Raw genomic sequence first — 20,310 nt, 5'->3', positions numbered from 1 at the left:
GTGATGAGTCCAGATTCTGCCTATGGCAGTTAGGTATAGGGTCAAAGAAGACGCAGAGAACTCTCTGCTGATTACCGCACTGATAGAGTAACATCAGTTGGTGGAGGCCGTGTGATGATGTGGGCTGGCATCTGCCTCATTGGAAAAATGAGGCTTGTCATCACCAGAGGCAATCTCAATGCAGAGATATCAAGATGAGATTCTGCAACCAGTGGCAGTCCCATATCTCCACAGTCTGGGACTGAACTCTACCCTTCAAGATGACAACGATCGCCCCCACAGAGCGGGGTTTATCAGAGACTACCTTCAGAATATGGGAGTGCAAGGCTGGGAAGTCCTGCCAGCAGTCCTGACCTCAACCCCATTGAACTCTTGTGGAATCAGCTTGGGCATGTTGTTGGTGCCACAGTGACCAACACAACCACGCTGGCTGATTGGTGACAAATGCTGGTCGGATGATGGGACTTTTTTTTCCATGGGCGCAACCCCCATACTCAGCTCTGCTACTTACAAATGTGGCTCCATTTAAAAGGGATATAAACAAACTTTTCAATGATATTAGATTTATTTCAAAGAAGCATCGTTACAACAAAGAAATCGTCTACCAAACACACATTTCCTTACTTTTAAATAATGAGCCATCAGAGCAGAAAGAGCATATGCTCCCTTGTTCATTAGGCCTCTCTCAAGAGTTAAGTTCAAGATGTTGCTTCCTCCAAACTGCTGTTTTCTTTCAAAATCTAATCCTTCTTTTACATCCAGGCTGAATAAATGTTTTCTCCTCAACCTTTCACCAGCTGGAGGGTCTCTGAAACTGCCAGAGACTGTACAGAAAAGACCAAAGCTAATGGTCAGTTAGTTAAACTCTGAGCTCCGGCACTGTGGCACTGTGGCACCAGCTCTGTGTGGGTCAAACGTGTCACTTCCACTCTCGCGCTGACCGATTACTCATTTGGCAGGTGGGTAGATAACAGACATTTGTGCACCTACCAGTGTAAAGGCACAGTCATGATGAAAAATCATAGCACATGAACAAATGGAGATGTGTCCTCATTAAACGTTCAAGGACAGGAGTGCATATAAAACAATGTGTTTGCTTTAGGGGAGTAAGCTTTACAGTGTCTGATCAAAACAAGATCCTGCGCTAAAGCATGAAGTCAGGCCTTTGAAACACAGCCTTACTTTGGATTTTCCCTTCCCAACCTTCTGACCACCTTGTTCCATTCTCACAAAGAGGGGCCCAGATATTAAAGCAACAGCAAGGATATTATAATAATCAGTGGTGTTTTAATTCATCAAGAGGGGAGGGAAAGAACTTTCAATGGCATTTCACTCTCAGATTTGTGTAAGAGTATTCATATTAATTTCTTCTTTCATCTTTGTCTCTGCTTCATGCTTTATTTGGTATCAGTAGGAAGCCTCAAATACTAAAATGCAATGCATGAGCCATTTGCTGTCAACTTAAGCATCATGTTGTATTTCATTTATGTATAGAATCATTTTTTTAAGTTCCAAAAGCCCCACTTGACAATAACTCTGTTCCAGATCCCCACTGTTAACATATGTGTGGCACTGCCTAAATGACTTGATCAGGACGGAGGCTCCTGCAGAGGAACAGTTTGATAGCAGTGAATAACACCTGTGTTCTCCACAGGGCTCAAAGTAATTTGGTCCTTTATGTGTGTATATGTTGGTATTTGCTTCCAAACCATTCCAGCTGCCACCTGGACCACCATGGGATCTAGAGCCTTCTGCCAGCTCACTGCCTCTTGAACTCCCCCCTACTGGACATCCATAACACGGACCATCTCTCCATTTTCACAGGTTTTTTACAGGCTTTGGACTAGGCCCCTTATCTCCAGAGAGGGCCTATCTTAATGCTTCAGCATAACAAAACATTCTGGACAATGCTATACTTCCAACGTTGTGGCAACAGTTTGGGGAAGGCCCTCGTCTACTCCAACATGGCTGTGCCCCAGAGCACAAAGAAGGACTAAAAAGACAGTTTGGTGAGTTTTTGATGGTTCTTTGGTCTGAGGAAGCCAAAATAGTGCTCTTTCGCCAATAGACAAGATGCTTTGTTTGGTGGACACCAACTGCAGCACAAACATACCATCCCCACTGTGAAGCATAGTGGTGGCAGCATCACAATGTGGGGATGCTTCTCAGCAGACAGCCTTGAAAGGCTTGTAAAGGCAGAGGGCAAAATGAATGTGGAAAAATATAGGAGAATCCTGGAGGACAATCGTATTCAGTCTGACGGAGAACTACAGCTTGGGGGAAGATTTATTTTCCAGTAAGACAATGAGCCAAAGCCTGCAGAGAAAGCTACACAGAAATGGTGTTGAACCAGCCAAATGTTCTGGGGTGGCCGAATCAAAGCCCAGACCTTCATCCAACAGAATATTTGTGGCTGGACCTGAAGAGGGCTGTTCACACTCAATCCCTGTGTGACCTGACAGAGCTTGAAAGGTTTATAAAGATAAAGTGAGTAAAATTGCATTGTCTGGATGTGTAAACCTGATTGAGACATATACACACAGAATCAGAGCTGTGATTGCAGCCAAAATACTGACTAGAAGGGGGTGAATATTTTTGCAGTCAATTATTTTAAATGACATATTTTTATTTAATTGACATTACTTTGTAGAAATCTGTTTCACATTGGAATAATTTTTTTTTTCTTTTTTTTTCTGTCAAAAAAACATTTACCATGATTGATTTATAAAAGAGCGAATGCATTTTACAGGCACTGCATTTATGGTGCACAGACTGCCCTGATCGATAGGATTTTCTCCTCAGTTAACAACACATACATTGAAAAAGGCAACAAAAATGCATCTTTATCAAAAACTTTGGCATCTTGAGCAGACATTCATCCCCAGTTCTCTCACAAGACACTGACTATTAATTGGTGTTTCAAAGTGGCAGCAAAGGCAACAATGATAAATGACCTCTGCCTTTGCAGAAACAGCAGTGCTGAATGCATGGGAAAATATTACAGTAAGACTGAAAGCATCAAACATCACCAGTGGAGGCAGGTTTGCATCTTCTCTAATAATCAAGTTCCCTTGCCTTGCAGTTGCTTCATAGGGAAACGGTCCTAATAATGTTCTTGGAGAAGTGAATGTGGCAGTAACATCCTAAAGAACCTCTAAAGTGAAAATAAATCTGTGTTTAGGTCACTGTGTTATGAACCCCCAGGTAAAATTTCAGTCAAATTAAACATCTCTAGGTTTATAAAATTAAACTTGAAAAATGAGGCAGTAAAATCTGCTCTAGGATGGAGTGGGCATGTCAGTTGAATGATCAGAAGCCATGCCCACTCAAAAGAAATACAATCCCCTCGAATTTAGAAAATGCTACAATCTGAATGGAGGAAAGCGCTCATGCTATTATCCCGTCCCTTGACCTTACATTGACCTTAGAAGAGACAAAATCTGTTTTCTGGCTCAAGTCTCCATGCTCAAAGCTCCCCTCAGCCAACCGCAGGGTGAGAGAGAGGGAGAGAGTATTTTGTGAGGGGAAACATGACTCGAACAGTAATTCTCCCTGCCTGTGTCCATCCTAGCTCATGTAGCCTGTCAAATGCTGATGTACGGCAGCCTTACCAGCCCTGAAAGCAGCCCAACCCACCGGGAACTCTCCCGGTTCTCCAGATAAGCCACTCCGGGCCTGGTCCTAGTCCTTCTCCATTTTGGTAATGAAATGATTTGAACAGAATTAAACTGTTTGTGACATATACAAGTTTAAGCCTTTTGAAAGTGCATAGATTATATCAGGTAGTTTTGCAATTTATAGGAAGATAAGGGATTAATTAATAGTGAATGTATTACAATATGTAATATTACTGTAATTTCAAATTCCACATTCCCATACTCCACTTTAAAGGCATTTTTTTTAGCATTTAACCACCTTGCGTTTTTTTAATAGATTAAAAAAAAAATAAAAGTGTCTTAAGTGATTGCAGTCATGTATACCTTTATCTGGAAGGATGCCTTAGACACACTGACCTTTAGACACGTGCAGAGGGCTAAAATACAAACCGGATGATGCTGGTTTTGACCCAGTCTTACCCTGGCAATCTTTTCTGATATGGTGGCCTCAAATGATATGTGGGGGGAGGGGCTGACAGCTGGCTCTGTGCATGTTTGAGACTGTGAGTTTAAATCCACACTGAATGCAGATGATGGGCTTAATCCGGCCGTTCACTGGGTCATGCTGAAGCCACTGTTTTGTCTGCATCCTACTAACACACGATCCTGCATCCAAAAAACAAGCATGCCACCAGTTATTCATTCACCTCTATTTACAGAGCTCTGGAAAGCTGCTCTTTCATGTGGCAAGTTAAAAATAGAAGTTTGCCCCATGTTGGCAATGTGAATGGTCTTATATGCACAGAGGAATATGGAAATCAGAAACAAAAAAACACAAAGATTAGCGTGGCGTAGGATGGATAATGACGCAGGAAAAAAAGACAACAGCCAAAATTAAATGAAAGAAAAACAGCCACTATGAAAACAAGAGTCAATTTAACTCACAGCCAGTTCAATGAGGCTTAAGAACTGGACTCACAAACTGATGCTCAAACAGTACTGGAGAGACACAGGAATCCACACACAGATTACACCAAGGGTGAAAAATCCTCCCTCTTGTACATGAAGGTCTCCTGTGCTGCCGAGGATTCTATCGCGAACTCAGTGGATAGTCAAAATGAAGTTCATGCACGAGAGTAGGACTTCTGCCCTCCAAGGAAATTATCTTTAAGACCAACTCATAAGACCAAAGGGGAGAGAAGAGCAGCTGGGAACAAGGGAGAAGAGAACGAAGAACATGAAAGAAGTTAAGAAAATAGAATGAAATTCTACAGAGGCTGAATTTAAAGCGTGGGGCAATGGGTGATGCAAAACGATGACAGAGAGTGCAACAAAAAATACATACATTTACATTCACAGCATGCAGCAGATTGATGATAACAGCACTGTACACCACTGCAAGCCCAACTAAACCTTCAGCATGGAGTGGCATCATAACCACTTAACATGTGTCAGCAGCAGAGTGGCAAGAGCTGTTTTCAATAAAAATATGTTAACATTCTTCGTCTGATGCATGAAATCGAGTATAACTCCTCTCTCTCACTTTACACTCACTCTCTTGTTCAGATATTTCTGGGATGCAGACATTTACTACTGAGCCTTTCTAGCGTGTTGCTGATCTTTATCTGGTAATGTGATTGAATGGTAACTCAGGATTTGTACAGCAAAATCACCAGAAATAGATCTAACACTGGAAAAGTGTAAATGTGTGTCCACTTTTTTAAATGTGAATTTAACACTTTGGAAACCACTGCAGTCGAAGAACTGGCTGAGTTTGGATGTTTGAAATATTTAGACTTTTTTTATTACACCAGTTTTTGCCCAAAGCACATTTAAGATCAAGTCAACATTTCAAGGCACACCAAATCCATAGCTATACTAGATTGTCTATTTAAAATATTTTCCAGTAAATCCAGCATATAGATTGAGTTCAGGCAGGCCACAGTGTCACGCACTGCTATATAATCAAGATCAGCTAATTTCATGCAAGCCCTCATCAGCTGATGGCCAGTTGATTTGCTTTTCAGCATGCTATTGGGTAATCACACTCATGTTGCCATATTTTAACCTGGCTATGCTTTGCTGCTTTCTCTCCAAATCACTTTCTACAATCCCCCTCCACCCCAGCTCCTCCTTCCCAGAACAGCCACATATGAATAACAGCAATAAGGACAAATTTACAACTGCCAGCAAAGAAACAACTATTTATGATGACAAATACTGTGTTTCTTGACAAAGTGGTCCTGACTGAACTTTAGCTATTGTATAGTTGCAGGAATTATGTATGGTACACCAAGACTTGGCTAAAGGCACACCAGCGTGCCTTGCCATCCATTTGAGATCCATTACTCTAGTGCACCCCTCCCTGAGCTGCCACCTTATCGCGGTGGAGGGGTTTGTGTGTCCCGATGATCCTAGGAGCTACGTTTTCAGGGGCCTTATGCCCCTGGTAGGGGCTCCTAAGGCAAACAGGCAAACAGGGAAGAGATGGGCGAAGTGGCCGGGGAGAAGAAAGTCTGGGCTTCCCTGCTTAAGCTGCTGCCCCCGCGACCCAACCTCAAATGGAAGATGGATGAATGGATGGTAAATAAACAATCCATACATACAGCAAGAGAGAATAGAGAAACATGTAGAAAACCAAACTGACTGACACAAAGTGTGTTTATAGAAAGTAACAAGCAGAATTAGGGAAAACAGGGTAAGAGTGATAAAGCCAGGGTTTTCAGGCCTATTTGGCTTCACAGACACAGACACCCTTTGAAGTTGTAAGGAGATTTTGGGCTTGCATCTCTGACAACAATTGAAGGAAGAATAGAAATTCAAAGTCATGTACACAGACGTTATGAGAAATAAAGGGACTATGATCACCTCAAATATGGATGGAACAAAAAGAGGACTAGTCTGAACAGAGCTGCACGTTTGGTTTGGGACTCTGTGAGCTGGCTGGAGGCATCACGTGTTTGCCACTGACCATCCTAAATCCTACATTCAGTCTTACAGCAGCCACACACACTGAGCGCTTGGAGCAGAAAGCATGCCTTTCAAGTTGAATAAATTAGGTATTACTGACTGCAGCCATCATTTTCTCACTAGTACTTGACATGTTTGAAGAGTGGTGTGAATGCTCCTGATGGATATTAACTGACAAACACACCACAAGCCCAAACCAATCAGACTAATTAACAGACACAGCTTGTTTTTAACACGAGTGCAACATTTTCTTCCATTAATTTGTTCAAATAAAAGAGAGCGCTGTTTGATTGCAAACGTGGGTACATGAACCTAATATCTTCAAACAGTTGTTGTGGTATCAACTCAAAACATATCAGTAACTTCATTTCCTTTTATCCCAATAGTAACAGATGAACAGCAACTAAAGTGGGAAAGAGCCTTTCTAATCAGGAAAGATAATTATTCAAGGAATGCTGTACAGATGTAAGAGCATCACATTATGCTTCAGAGGTCCAAAACTGTAAGAATATATCTGCATAAAGATCCATTTTACTGTTAAATATTGCACTACTTAAATGCATAAGTACATTTTGTAGCTGGCAGAGGTGGAAATATTTGACCTTTAGATTTATCAGCTGGGAGCTCTATGAGTTTTTTAAAAGTCTATAGCAGACACTCATAACCACCATGTCCTAGATAGTTGCACTTTCGGTGTTTAAAATGACAGGTGAAAGGTGAATGGAAACTTGTACAAAGCTTTTTGCTTTGGGTTATGGTAAGTTCAGACCAAAAGGGAATAACATTTGTGATAAAAGGGGAATCATCATGGTTGTACCAAAAGCAGAAACAATATTTCAGATATGTCGGCTTATTACAGGAAATTTCCTATTCATTACAGGAGATTTTTCCAATTGAAACATATCACTGACTGTTACAACAATGAAGCACGTATTCCTCTACTTCCAATGTCTGAGGTTGACTCTACAGCCAAAGTAACATTCGCACAGGCTTAGTATTACCTGGAGACCTGATATTTGAAATAATTGCACTGGATGCCTTTTTAATCTGGTGCAAATTGGCCATGTATGCTATTTGTGGAGTAAAAAAATCCAGGGCAAATTACCAACCATATTTCAGCACAGGTCTCCAGGTAATACTAATCCCATGCGAATAGTGCTCAAACCTGAACTTTGGCTTACTACATTATTATCAACTCAAAAGAAAAAAAAAAAAATCAATTCTTTCATGTACGGGAAATTTGAAGTCAAAGGTTTGCCAACATGATATGGGTGAAAATTGTAAAAATGTGAAACAGTTTGTGAGAATCAGAAATTTCTTCTTCGACAGCAAATTTTTATATGAGGAGGGACAATACTGTGCTGGTCAGAGCAGTTTTATTCAGATCAAATGATGCATGAGCAGCAGATCAGAATAAACATAATCAGATTGTGAAAAATTGCTCATGTAAGTGCAGCTACTGAGTACAACCTGCAATAGTTGGTACAGCCTGTGGTGTATTAAACATGAAAGAAGAAAAAAAACACAATCAAAAAGGATGCAAAATAAAAAGCAACATAGAGATGAATAGTCTGCTATCTCCTAAGCAGGATAACATAAATAAAACTAGAATGAAAAATAAATATGTGTATTTTAGAGCCTTTTTAACGTATCAAATCTTCATATTTAATTTGCCATGATACTACAGCTTACCTACACTAATGATAGACACAGTTATGAAACAAGTAAAAACCTTTTTGGAGCGCTTCACATTACCACTGTCCAAATCCAATGCTTTAAAGAGGAATGTCATGTATAGGGCAATGTCTATCTGGAATAAACTGCCACTGCATTCTGTCCATATTATTAATAAGACTAAAAAACAAACAAACAAACAAACAAAAAAAAAAAAAAACGTGTTTTTTACAGGTAACAGCTGGTAAATGATTAAATGAATCTGACTGCTATTTAATAGACTGTTATAGAAACTCAAGTTTTGATACTGTAAGCAAATGTTTTAACCATCTGTATTCCAGACAGTATGAAATATTTTAGCTCTTGGTTTGTTGTGACTGCTTGATTTTATTGTATTTTACTAAATCTTATAATTGTTTGTATATTTAGTTGATTTTGTATGTATTGTCATGTCTCTTTGTGACTCCCAAGGAAGAATAGTTGTTACTGTGGTAACAACTAATGGGGATCTAATGTAAATAAAAAATAAATAAATACATCACATAGATGTTCATAAACAGCACATTAAAGGCTTGACCCTTATATATAATGGTAGAGAACACTAGCTAAAGAGTGTAAACTTCTGCAAAATCCTGACCTTTGTTCTGCAAAATGGCTCACTTGATAGGACGTTGTAATGGAGTCTTAGCAGAGCACTAAAATGCACACTTGTGGGCTCTGTTAATGCTAATGTCCTCAACCACCTCTGTTTTTACATTCAGAGGCTTTTTAAGAGAAAGAAGCCAGCAGCCTCGCCACCTCTGCTTCTGCACCCAAAGCTAACTTTCCTTCTTCATGTGTTTTGTTATGCTGTCTTCTTCTTCATCAGTTGTTTAAAAACGACTAGGAATCAGTTACAAGTATTACTGCCACAATAATTGGTGGGTAATACTGTCATATAATCGTCATATAATGAGCCGTGACCCCTGGAACATGACAGTTCAGAATGAATACAAATACCGTTACACTCCTAGTATCCCACATATATGGTGCTTCACAGAAAGTTAGGGCAACCCAAACACTGGTTGGCCTCCACAACATACCGCCAAGCATAATTTGCCTCTCCCATTACAATTGTGTCTTTCCCTGCTGTGTTATTTGTCACTAAAAAAATCCTTTTATGATCTGAACACACCTGGGTGGTGGCAGTCTGTAAAGAGTTAGTAACCAGAGGGGCACCTGTTCAAATCCAGAACGTGTCAATTCACTTCCTTGCCTTGAGCATGGCGCCATGACCCTTACAGCTCAGGTGGTGATCCTTTATGGTCAGGATCCCTAACTCTGTTAGCTTTCCATTAGTGCATCAGTGCAAAGGCTAATATTTGCACATGCATTTCAGTGTTAGTAGCAGATTCTTCAATAGAGTATAAACAGAATTTCCCTCTGAGGTTTGAGTCAAAAATGTATTTTATTTTCATTGGATAGTAAGCGTTGTTTTTTTTTATATATATTTTTTTTTTTTTTACAATAGATGAATATTCTCATAGGCATCAGCAAAAAGGCTAAGATGCAAAAGACTGAAGATAAACAAAAAACTCCTTTACTAGAGTCTCTTAAGCCCCCTAGACATCTCCCTTACTACCTTCTTGCACTGCTTTATTATTTCCAAACCCTTCAGGCGTGAATTTGGCTCACAGCAGCTTCTGGCTTTATTTGAATAAAATCAATTCACTCTTGATTACCTGCTGAAAATAATGTGCACGCTTGATGGAGTCTCACCCTCAATTTGTTCTAACACGCACTAACATGAGAAAACAACCCAAAACCCAACACAGGGAGCCTAAATGCAATTAAATGCATAATCACATGATGCAGACCACAAAAGCACATGCACCAAGATACAAAAAAGAGCGGACATACATGCACAGATGCAGAATGATATGGGTGAATAAGTGCCATGTCCTGAAATACACAGGCACTTCAAACATAAAGTGGAAATTGGTTTTGTTGCAGTAAGCATAAGAGTAAAGATTAGTCTGCTGTCTGTGAGAGCTGATGGAAGTGTGCTGCAGTTTTCATGATTTCCAGAGGTCAGGGATTATTTCCACCTCTGTATAACTTAAACATTAATGATGGTAAATGATGTGATAATAAGGTTGGTAAATATTACTTTGACATTGCTGTTGCTAAGCCATAACCAGGAGTTAAATCAGTCTGAGTCTCTCAGCTGCTTTTTAAATCCATGTGTTACAGTGTTAAGTATAACAATGATGTCTGCTATTCTGAATATTTAATATGGATTATTACAATCTGTGTGAGATGCAGGCAGGATTAGACACACCTGTTACGAGTGCAGATGGGATTGGACAGCAGGGAGAAGCAGCCAGCGCGCAGCAAACTTGCATCTAGAGTGAAAGCCTTACCAGATAACACAGTCAACTGACCAGCAACCCCAGCCTCCTCCCTTTTGCCTGTCAGCACAGCTGATTACCAACTGCCATCAGCTGGGAGCGACCATCACAGCTGCACCAGGTTGTTCTAATGAGCAGGGGGAACTGTGACCTAGTTTTGTAGGGTAATCTATGTAAGATATGTTAGTGAAATCAGGCTGGGTAAATACATGCATTATATTGCCAAAAGTATCTGGTCACCTGCCTTAACTCACATATAACCTTAAGTGACAGCCCATTCTTAATCCATAGGGTTTAATATGATGTTGGTCCACCCTTTGCAGCTATAACAGCTTCAACTCTTCTGGGAAGGCTTTCCAAAAGGTTTAGGAGTGTGTTTATGGGAATTTTTGACCATTCTTCCAGAAGCGCATTTGTGAGGTCACACACTGATGTTGGACGAGAAGGTCTGGCTCTCAGTCTCCACTCTAATTCATCCCAAAGGTGTTCTGTCGGGTTGGGGTCAGGATTCTGTGCAGACCAGTCAAGTTCATCCACACCAAACTCTCTCATCCATGTCTTTAGGGACCTTGCTTTGTGCACTGGTGCACAGTCATGTTGGAACAGGAAGGGGCCATCCCTAAACTGTTCCCACAAAGTTGGGAGCATGGAATTGTCCAAAATCTCTTGGTATGCTGAAGCATTCAGAGATCCTTTCACTGGAACTAAGGAGGCAAGCCCAGCTCCTGAAAAACAACCCCACACCATAATCCCCCCTCCACCAAACTTTACACTTGGCACAATGCAGTCAGACAAGTACTGTTCTCCTGGAAACCGCCAAACCCAGACTCGTCCATCAGATTGCCAGATGGAAAAGCGTGATTCGTCACTCCAGAGAAGGCGTCTCCACTGCCTGAGAGTCCAGTGGTGGCGTGCTTTACACCACTGCATCCGATGCTTTGCATTGCACTTGGTGATGTGTGGCTTGGATGCAGCTGCTCGGCCATGGAAACCCATTCCATGAAGCTCTCTATGCACTGTTTTTGAGCTAATCTGAAGGCCACATGAAGTTTGGAGGTGTGTAGCGATTGACTCTGCAGAAAGTTGGTGACCTCTGTGCACTATGCGCCTCAGCATCCGCTGACCCCGCTCCATCATTTTATGTGGCCTGCCACTTTGCGGCTAAGTTGCTGTCATTCCCAATCACTTCCACTCTGTTATAATACCACTGACAGTTGACTGTGGACTATTTAGGAGCGAGGAAATTTCATGCCTGGAGTTGTTGCACTGGTAGAATCCTATCACAGTACCAACTGGAATTCACTGAGCTCCTGAGAGCGACCCATTCTTTCACTAATGTTTGTAGAAACAATCTGCATGCCTAGGTGCTTGATTTATACACCTGTGGCCATGGAAGTGATTGGAACACCTGATTTTAATTATTTGGATGGGTGAGTAAATACTTTTGGCAATATAGTGTATTTGTATTCTCATTCTTCCATGTAAGCACAGTGACCAAAGCCACAGCAGAAGTCAAAGCCAAACTGGGGCCAGCTCAGTGAAAAAAGTCTGGCTATGCCAGTCAAAGTTACTACAACTTATTCGTCAAACATGAACGGCATTCTAATGATGACAACTGGTATCTAAACTTCTTCATTAGTTTGTATGTAGTTCTAAGCTCTTTTGAGCCAGACAGGATAGAAATTCAACTGAAATCTACAGTCTTTACAAAATCTGTGGACGGAAAAAACTAATTTTTCTCAAAAACCTTATCTCATATCTGTAGCTATTTCATACATCTATGAGCAAATTAAACTGATTTTATATGGGGATGTATGCTACATAACTGCTGAATACGGCACTAAAAAAATGTAGCTCTCATTTCTGCCATTCCTCCTCTCACACTGTCCTCTAAAATACTCTCCAGAATTAATTCCAGTTAATCCTGCCCTTGTTGAAAGAGGTCAAATTACCAATTAATTCATGCTGTGAGTTTATTACCAGTGAACTCAGTTTAGAGCTGCTGAATGTGCCAAAAAGACAATATTCACTACAGGAACAGACGAGGACAGTTAGCAGCTCAGCTGATTAATTTGGAATTTCATTAATTCCCTTATGAGCTAATAATTGATGTTCACACCATGAGCCACATTTCTACAAGTTAATATATGGGAATCAGTTTAAATATTGTGACTATAAAGGATCATTTTGTCTGCTGGCATCATTTCATCAGCGTCTAGAGATGATGGCCGACATGGAGGGGATTACCGCACAGCTGATCACAGATCAGTTTCATGTCTTTAATCTTTGTCTGGAATGGACAGGGATGCCAGACATTAATATTCCAGCTTTTTAGATTTAACTTCTCAGCTGGCACACTGTATTTCTGGAGTTGGAGTGATGGATAGAATTATGTAAGAACTCTTGTCCCTTTGTGCACATCTCCTTTTAAATGTGTGCATGCATGTTAATCCATGTCAGTGCTTGTTTCTTCAAGGGTTGTTTGGGTGGTTTCCAATCACCCACATCATCCCCTGACATGATGCACCAGCTGGAGACTTCCTCTCTTTCCTAAAGGTATCGATTATCTGTGAAAACGAGAGGCAAATGTCTCCGGCATCCTCTGATGTTGTGCAACATGCTGAAGCCCAGTGTGGGGTCTGACTTTTTGGATGTGAACTAGACGGATGTGTGCAGCCAGGTGTGGGGTCACATCTTGTACTTGCTGGTGTTCAATTGACATATAGTCAGTCTCCTCGCCGGGAGACTGCAGTTGCAAGTGGAACGGAATACTGCCACTTTTATCAAGCGTCTTTTAACTCTCAGACAATGGTGGTTGTTGAAGAGGAACAGACGACAAGTGCTGTGTTTAGTCAGCACAGTGGGTCGGCTCGCTAATGAATGAGATCCAAGATCATTAGCAACTTGGACACATCAGAAGGTGTCCTAATGTAGAGTGTGTGCATGCAGGGCTTTAGAATATCAAGACATTGAACTTGTCTTGTCCCTATTCCTGCATCTAGGTATTGCAAAACTCAGATACATAATACAACCTTCATATCCAGACCTGTGGATTCATTCTCATCTTAGTCGAATCCCTCCCCATCAAAAAAAAAAAAAAAAAGAAAAGAAAAGAAAAAAGAAAAAAAAACTGTTATTTTTTCCAATGATGCTATCAGTTGAGTCACGCTGATGATCACTCAACAGTCACAGAGTCCCTCTAATGATCTGATTTTTCCCCTCATGGCCTCATGTGAGGAGTTTGCACCCACCCCCAGGTTTCGGTGGCCTTCTTAGAAAGAAAGTTCCACCCTCCTCTCCTGATCCTCCTCTCAGCCGTCAGCTGAAATGCTGGATAGCTCAGTAGGTTACCTTGCTGTTTTTCATCTGGGAGATTGATTGTTCAAATCCCAATCAGGTCCTTAACTTTGGATAAAAGTGTCTGTAACATTGTAACATCAGGAATGCCACATCCATGTCCTGAGAGGGGAGTGGTCAGGGGCAGAGTCAGACAGCTAATTTACATTTAAAGCCACAGACACAGAAACAGCTCATTCTGAGAAAGGCTGGAACAGAGGGGTTTTTAGACATGCAAAAATCCTATGCTAGAGTGTTTATTTCAGCAACAAACTTCACAGGCATGTTTTGGGGACCTCTGAGATCAATATAAACTTGTCTTAAAAGGGTAAAATATGGTGACATTGGTGCGTCTTCATTTATAAAGCCATTCCAGACTACCTTTTCCCCCTTTTGATCTTGAAGGTTGGATTGTTTGATGCTGTGCAATTTGGCCGAACTGAGTTGGGAAAGAAGGCTTTAAGTTTCTCTGCACCATTTGCTTGGAACAATCTGCAGACTGAATCAAAATTGCAAAACCAAAATTACTTTAAGTGCATCTGAGATTAAAGGAGATATTTTTACACTCATCAGTAGTGCCCAAACAAGATTATGATCTTGTACCCCCAGCTCCACCTCATCTCAGAAAAAGATAAATACATTATGCTCACCAATCTCACTAATAATGGAATAGCAATTTATTTCTGCAGCAGAGATCACTGGGCATCATTATTATATTTTTTAGAATTTGGTAAGTCATTCTCTCCAAGCCAAATCTTTACCAGATTAATGTGCTGCTGTGGACTGCTCAGAAAATAGATAGCTTTTAAGAAAGCTCTGTCATGAATTCATGTTTCAGTGGGCTGAAATATTCATACGCTGATGGAGCAAGAAAGCAAAATAAAAGCTGTAAGCAGGCGGGGGCTGCAGAATGGCAGAGCCTGTCCGAGCATGGTCTATGCCTGTGTATAAACACACAGACAGCATGTGCTGTCTAGAAAGTCCGCATGAACATGCATGAGTAAATGGTCTCCTTGCTTCCTTTGAGACTGGCAAGTAAGGCCTTTTTTATCATACATGCATGTAATGAGTAGCAGAAAGGAGGGGCCAGACTGCAGGGATAGAATCTAGGTGGAGGGATAAGAGGCGACAAAACACACAGTGGAAGGAAAGTGATTATGGAGGGGTGATAAAACCACTGAGGAGAGACAAAGCAAAATTAGAGATAAGATGAGAAAAAGGAGGGGACAAGTAAAATCAACTGATGAAAGAAAAACTTGGAGGACTGAGGGTAAAAGAATAGGAAAGAGAAAAAAAACAGCTGTAGTTAGGGATGACAGTATGAGTATTTTGAAAGCTGAAAAAAAAAAAACAGGCAGAGCTAGAGAAGGAAATTTTAAAGAAAATATCAGCAAAGGAGCAATAGAATGAGAGAAAGCAAGCATGCGTAAGGGAGTTATTACAACAGAGAATGATGGGAAAAAAGCATCTGATCAGATGCCCGAACCACCTCAACTGGCTCCTTTTACTTGAAGGAGCAGCAGCTCTACTTCAAGATCCTTCCGGATGTCCAAGCTCCTCACCCTATCCCTAAAGCTGAGCCCAGACACCCTCCTGAGGAATCTCATTTTCATGGTTTGAACCTGCAATCTTATTCCTCCGGTCATTACCCAGAGTTCATGACCATAGGTGAGGGTTGGGACATAGTTCGACTGGTAAATTGAGAGTTTTGCCTTCCGGCTCAGCTCCCTCTTCACCATGACGTTACGGTACAACGTCTGCAATATAAAATTACTACATAATTACCAGGTAATTAACACTCAAGTGTTACTGAATATTGCACTTACTCTATTCTTATAAAGCTCATGATCTCGTCCTTAAAAGAACACGTCTGAAAGGAGAAATGGATGTCTCAGTGATTAAAGAAACATCTTGGGATGGTGAGACCTTGCTTCAAAGACACAATAACAAATATGCATACTCTGTACAGTAACTCATTAGAGTTAACAGCTGAAGTACATGAGGACAAATGTACTTTGTAATGTGAGCCCCTGCAGGTGATTTAGTTAGAGCTTAAACTACATCCTACAGTCCGTGTGCTGTGCACTTATTTTAGAGAACAAAAAGAAAAAATGTGATACTGAAATGCTGAACATTTTAAGATGGGCTTTTCTTGTAGAAAATCCCTGGATTACTGCTCTGTAGAACCATGCACTAACATATAAACTAATATAAAAATCCACAAAGGTTGAATTGTGTTTCCATTCTTTTGGATTGTATTTGGGAGACACCGCACAGTCATTGGGTCATACAGCCTGTCGACTTTGAGTCTGTTTATCCTGGTAGGATTGAAACGTTAATCTTTTTTAGTCCAGACTATTGGACACAACAACATTGTAGGTTCCCCTGAGTGTTTCATGCCAAGTCCCAGAGGAGGGATACAGTCAGCACTCAGATTTATTCTCAGGGGTTTGTTTGACTCTCAGTTGAGAGCATGCGACACAATACTACCCTTATCCTTGAGATTTCTTTTATGTTTAACTGGTTATATTACTTAAGCTAAAAGGGTATGTTCATGCATTTGTCTGTTTATTAGCAGGACGAGAAAAGCTGGATTTTCATTCAAGTTGGTAACAGAATGAAACCTTGGCCACATTGGAACAAGACTCGCCAAAGTCAGTTTGTCAGCCTCAGACAGGCAGAAAAAATAGATCCTACTCATACAAAAGCTGAGATATTGTCTGAAATGTAACACTGGAGACTAGATAACATCAAATCTAATTCAAGGCAGGAACGTTTCTCTTCCTGGTAAAGAAGTGTTTCTATATGCTTTTGCAACAATGATGCTGACAGACAGAATACAGACAGTGAAAATCTGGGTAAACTAAGTCATGAACACCTACCCAGGAATAGCAAAATAAACTGAATGCTGTATTTGAACCGTTTAGAGGACAACCACATACAAGGTGTCTTTAGAAGGGTATCGCTCTGAAGTTTCTTCCAAGTAATATAACAAACAACCCACCATTTTTTATGAGAAAAAGTCCGGATGTTTTCAAGCTAGAGATACCATATACCTGGTTGCTACTCCTGAATGCTTCAACATACAGACATGTTGGTCTCTATAGGAAGGTGACACTGAAGGCCGGCTCAGGCTGCATAAATTCAGCCAGATTTAAGCCCAGCTGCAAGGTTGCAGCTCATCATCAAAACTCGGGCCCAATTTAGAGTGTCCGGAATTACAAAAGGTCTTGAAGTGTGACATAATTAACGATGCATCCAAGACACCCCACGACCACAATTCAACAAGACCAGCATGTCAGAATATCTCGTACATCATCGTCTTGTTTGACACCCTGACCCGACGTCAATGACGTGAATCCTGATGACTAACAACAGAACGTTTGCTCATTATCTTTGTATCACCACTTACAAGATTTACCACTTTTATCCCCTTTCATTCACTAAAACTAATGTGTACATTTTATTTTGTTTTATTTCATTTAAGTTATCACATGCATATCTCAAGTTCTATCTGAAGGAGAGCCAGTCCATATTGTCCTCCTTTTTATACATCCATAACTGTTATCCATAATCCAATCAACGGTTGTTTCTTATTTTAGTTTTTTATGAGCAAAGGACCGCTACAATCACACCGAGTGCTTCTGTTGCAGAATGATTGACACTCTTTGGCCTGCCCCCAACAACCTGCGAACTTGCACTCAGTTACAGAGACGGTGGTGACGTCAGCATACAGTGAGCGGTCAGGCTGTCGGCCAAGACAGGACAAGATTTGGTCTAATAGTCTGGCATGATGCCATTGTGAATGACCAAAAAAATTGTGTAATCTGAGCCGGCCTTTAGAGAAATCCTGTCCATAGTCCAAAGTCACTATAAGTATTACTTGCACGGAAATAGAGGAATACAAAATTAAGTGCAATGTTGCAACTTTTTCATAATCAGTGAGCTGGCTAAAAACAATTAAAACAAGTGTTATGGTTGAGATATATGTTTTACTCTTCATTATCTACTACTTCACTATCATTTAACTTGCAGCATGTCAGTCCTTATATGGCAAGGGCTGGTGACATCACAAGAGAGGCGGGTGTTAGTCTAAAAGTCAGTGGCTGGCAGTCATTTAGCCACATAGCAATGTTAGTAACTGCCTGGAAATAAACATTATCACTGAAAATACAGTGGATTATTGAAAACAACAAATTTGTTATTATATAACACCAGTCCAAGCATCTATGGAGATGTAATCCTGTTTTTAGACTAAATATCTGACTGGATTTAGATAGTGGGGACTGTTTCTGATGCAGCAGCAATGTTTGATGGAACACTATGATCAGAACAGTACATTAGAGCTTTCTAATGTATGGCATGTGTTATACAGATGCAGGATTGTTGACAGGCTTGGATCTGGGGAAGGCTACAAAACATCTGTTACACTGAAGGTTCTCAAGAGCACAGAGGTCTCCAGAATTCTCACATTGAAGACGTTTGGACCGACCAGGACTCTTCGAGGAGCTGGTAACCTTGTCAAACTAGAAATCGGGGGGAGAGAGGAGGCGAGTAACCTGATGGTCACTCTGACTGAGCTCCAGAGATCCTGTGTAGAGATGGGACAAAGTTCCAGAAGGACAACCATCAGACCATCAACACCTCACCTCTCATTGTCTTTAGAATAATAAAAATGTCTAAGTACTTTTAACTGTATTCACTTATATCTGCTATTTAATGAACAGCTAGGAAAAGAAGAAGGCGCAGTCTTGAATATTTTATCAGAAAACATCATTAAATTCTCTTTCCCATGCTTTCCAAATGAAAATTCAAAAATACACACATTTGGTCATAAGCTCCTTACTATGAGAGAGAAATCAATTAAAAAGAGTATATCTGTCACAGTTTGGGTCAAGGTGGGTGATATTTTCTCACACACAGTGCCTATGTACTGTAAGATGTCGGAGTAAGGAGTAAGGCATCATTCTTTATTATTTTGACCTTCTAATAATAAAGATTATCTCATAATTTCGACTTTTTGACCCGTAATAATGACTCTTTTCTTATTATTTCTTCTTATTTATTTTTCATTTGTAATAATTATTACAAATATTTAAAAATAAATAAATAAATAAATAAAAATTACAATTTTCCTTTTTCAAGAAGCAGAAATGGGCTTCTGTAGTTTGGTGTCAAAACCAAAAGTCGAAGCCAAAATTCAAGTCGTCATTACTGGAAAATATATCAAAAACAAACAGGCTACAGCTGTCAGAGAGTTCTCCAACCAAAGTTGCTGAGAAAATAAAGTTGTGTGACAGAAGCCCTGGATCAAAGTTGAGAGATCTTCACATTTTATAGAAACTTCGCGGACAACCTGCCTCCTCCTGCACCTTCAGGACTAAGTTCAACTTTTCAAAACTTTATGTGCACTTTGCTCACTTACAGTGTGGACTTTGAGCTTCTTTAAGTATGTAAAGTCAGAAAAAGTACCTTGACCCTCAAATTCTGAAAGATCGCGGAAAGAGGAAAACTAAATGTAGGCTATTTGGAAATGTCTCCCAAAAATGTCCACTAATTAAGCTTCACATGGGGAGTCAGCAGCCCAGCTCTATCTGGAGATCAAATCAAACAACCAGAGCTAAAATATGGAAACCAACGACCAGTTAGAGTTAGCAGGTGTAGACTTTAACTCAGAGGATAACCTGTTATCCCTTCCTCTTGTTGGCTTTTGACTCCACAGACTGACACCTCCGTGGATCCTGCAGTCCTGCCGGTAAGAACACCGTCTCTGCCTGAGGCTCGGTCTGCCTCTGTTCAGAGTCACTCCATCCGTGCTGGGAGACACATGCAAAACACAAATAAAGCCAAACTACTTACGGGTTGTAGGCAGAGCTCCGTGCACACCGCTGACATGGCTAAAAATCCAAAACAAGACCGGTGATAAGAACCCGGATCTCCGGGCAGGATGGTGCCGGTGCATGATAACGGCCGGTGTGGACGCAGAGGAAACGCAGGGAGGAGGGAGTCAGTCCGTCACACTTGCGTCTCAGCAGAGTAGTGAAGAGGAGCCTGGCTGCACAGACTCTCTCTCTCTCTCTCTCTCTCTCTCTCTCTCTCTCTAATATAAGAGATGGTGTAAGGATCACGCCGACTACCAGACTGCCCTGTGCCTGCAAGCAACGCTCTCCTCTCTGCAGGGATCTTCCCTCAAAGTCAGTAAAGCTCGATTAAAAAAAAGCAAAAACGACCGGATATCGTCTTGCACAGGACGAGGCAGCCTAGGGGTAACTGCATGGTTAACTACAGTATCTAAGAGTTCAGGGAGGCATGGCTGAGCAGCTCCCAAAAACCCAAATGATGTC

At 40.9% G+C, this 20,310-nt stretch overlaps 1 protein-coding gene across 1 annotated transcript in view; it reads right to left on the bottom strand.

Annotated features, from left to right (window-relative positions):
- Nucleotides 1–19,928, bottom strand: part of LOC121527275 (contactin-associated protein-like 2) — a 230,438-nt gene extending 210,510 nt beyond the window's left edge. Inside the window, exon 1 of the mRNA XM_041814171.1 lies at nucleotides 19,826–19,928. Coding sequence (XP_041670105.1) covers nucleotides 19,826–19,928 — 103 coding nt within the window. The remainder of the gene's footprint in view (nucleotides 1–19,825) is intronic.
- Between the last annotated feature and the right edge of the window lie 382 nt (nucleotides 19,929–20,310).

This window comes from Cheilinus undulatus, linkage group 19 (assembly GCF_018320785.1).
Source record: "Cheilinus undulatus linkage group 19, ASM1832078v1, whole genome shotgun sequence".
In the NCBI taxonomy this organism is placed as follows: Eukaryota; Metazoa; Chordata; class Actinopteri; order Labriformes; family Labridae; genus Cheilinus; species Cheilinus undulatus.
Note: the sequence above shows the minus strand (reverse complement) of the source record. Positions and strands in the feature narration are given on the sequence as shown.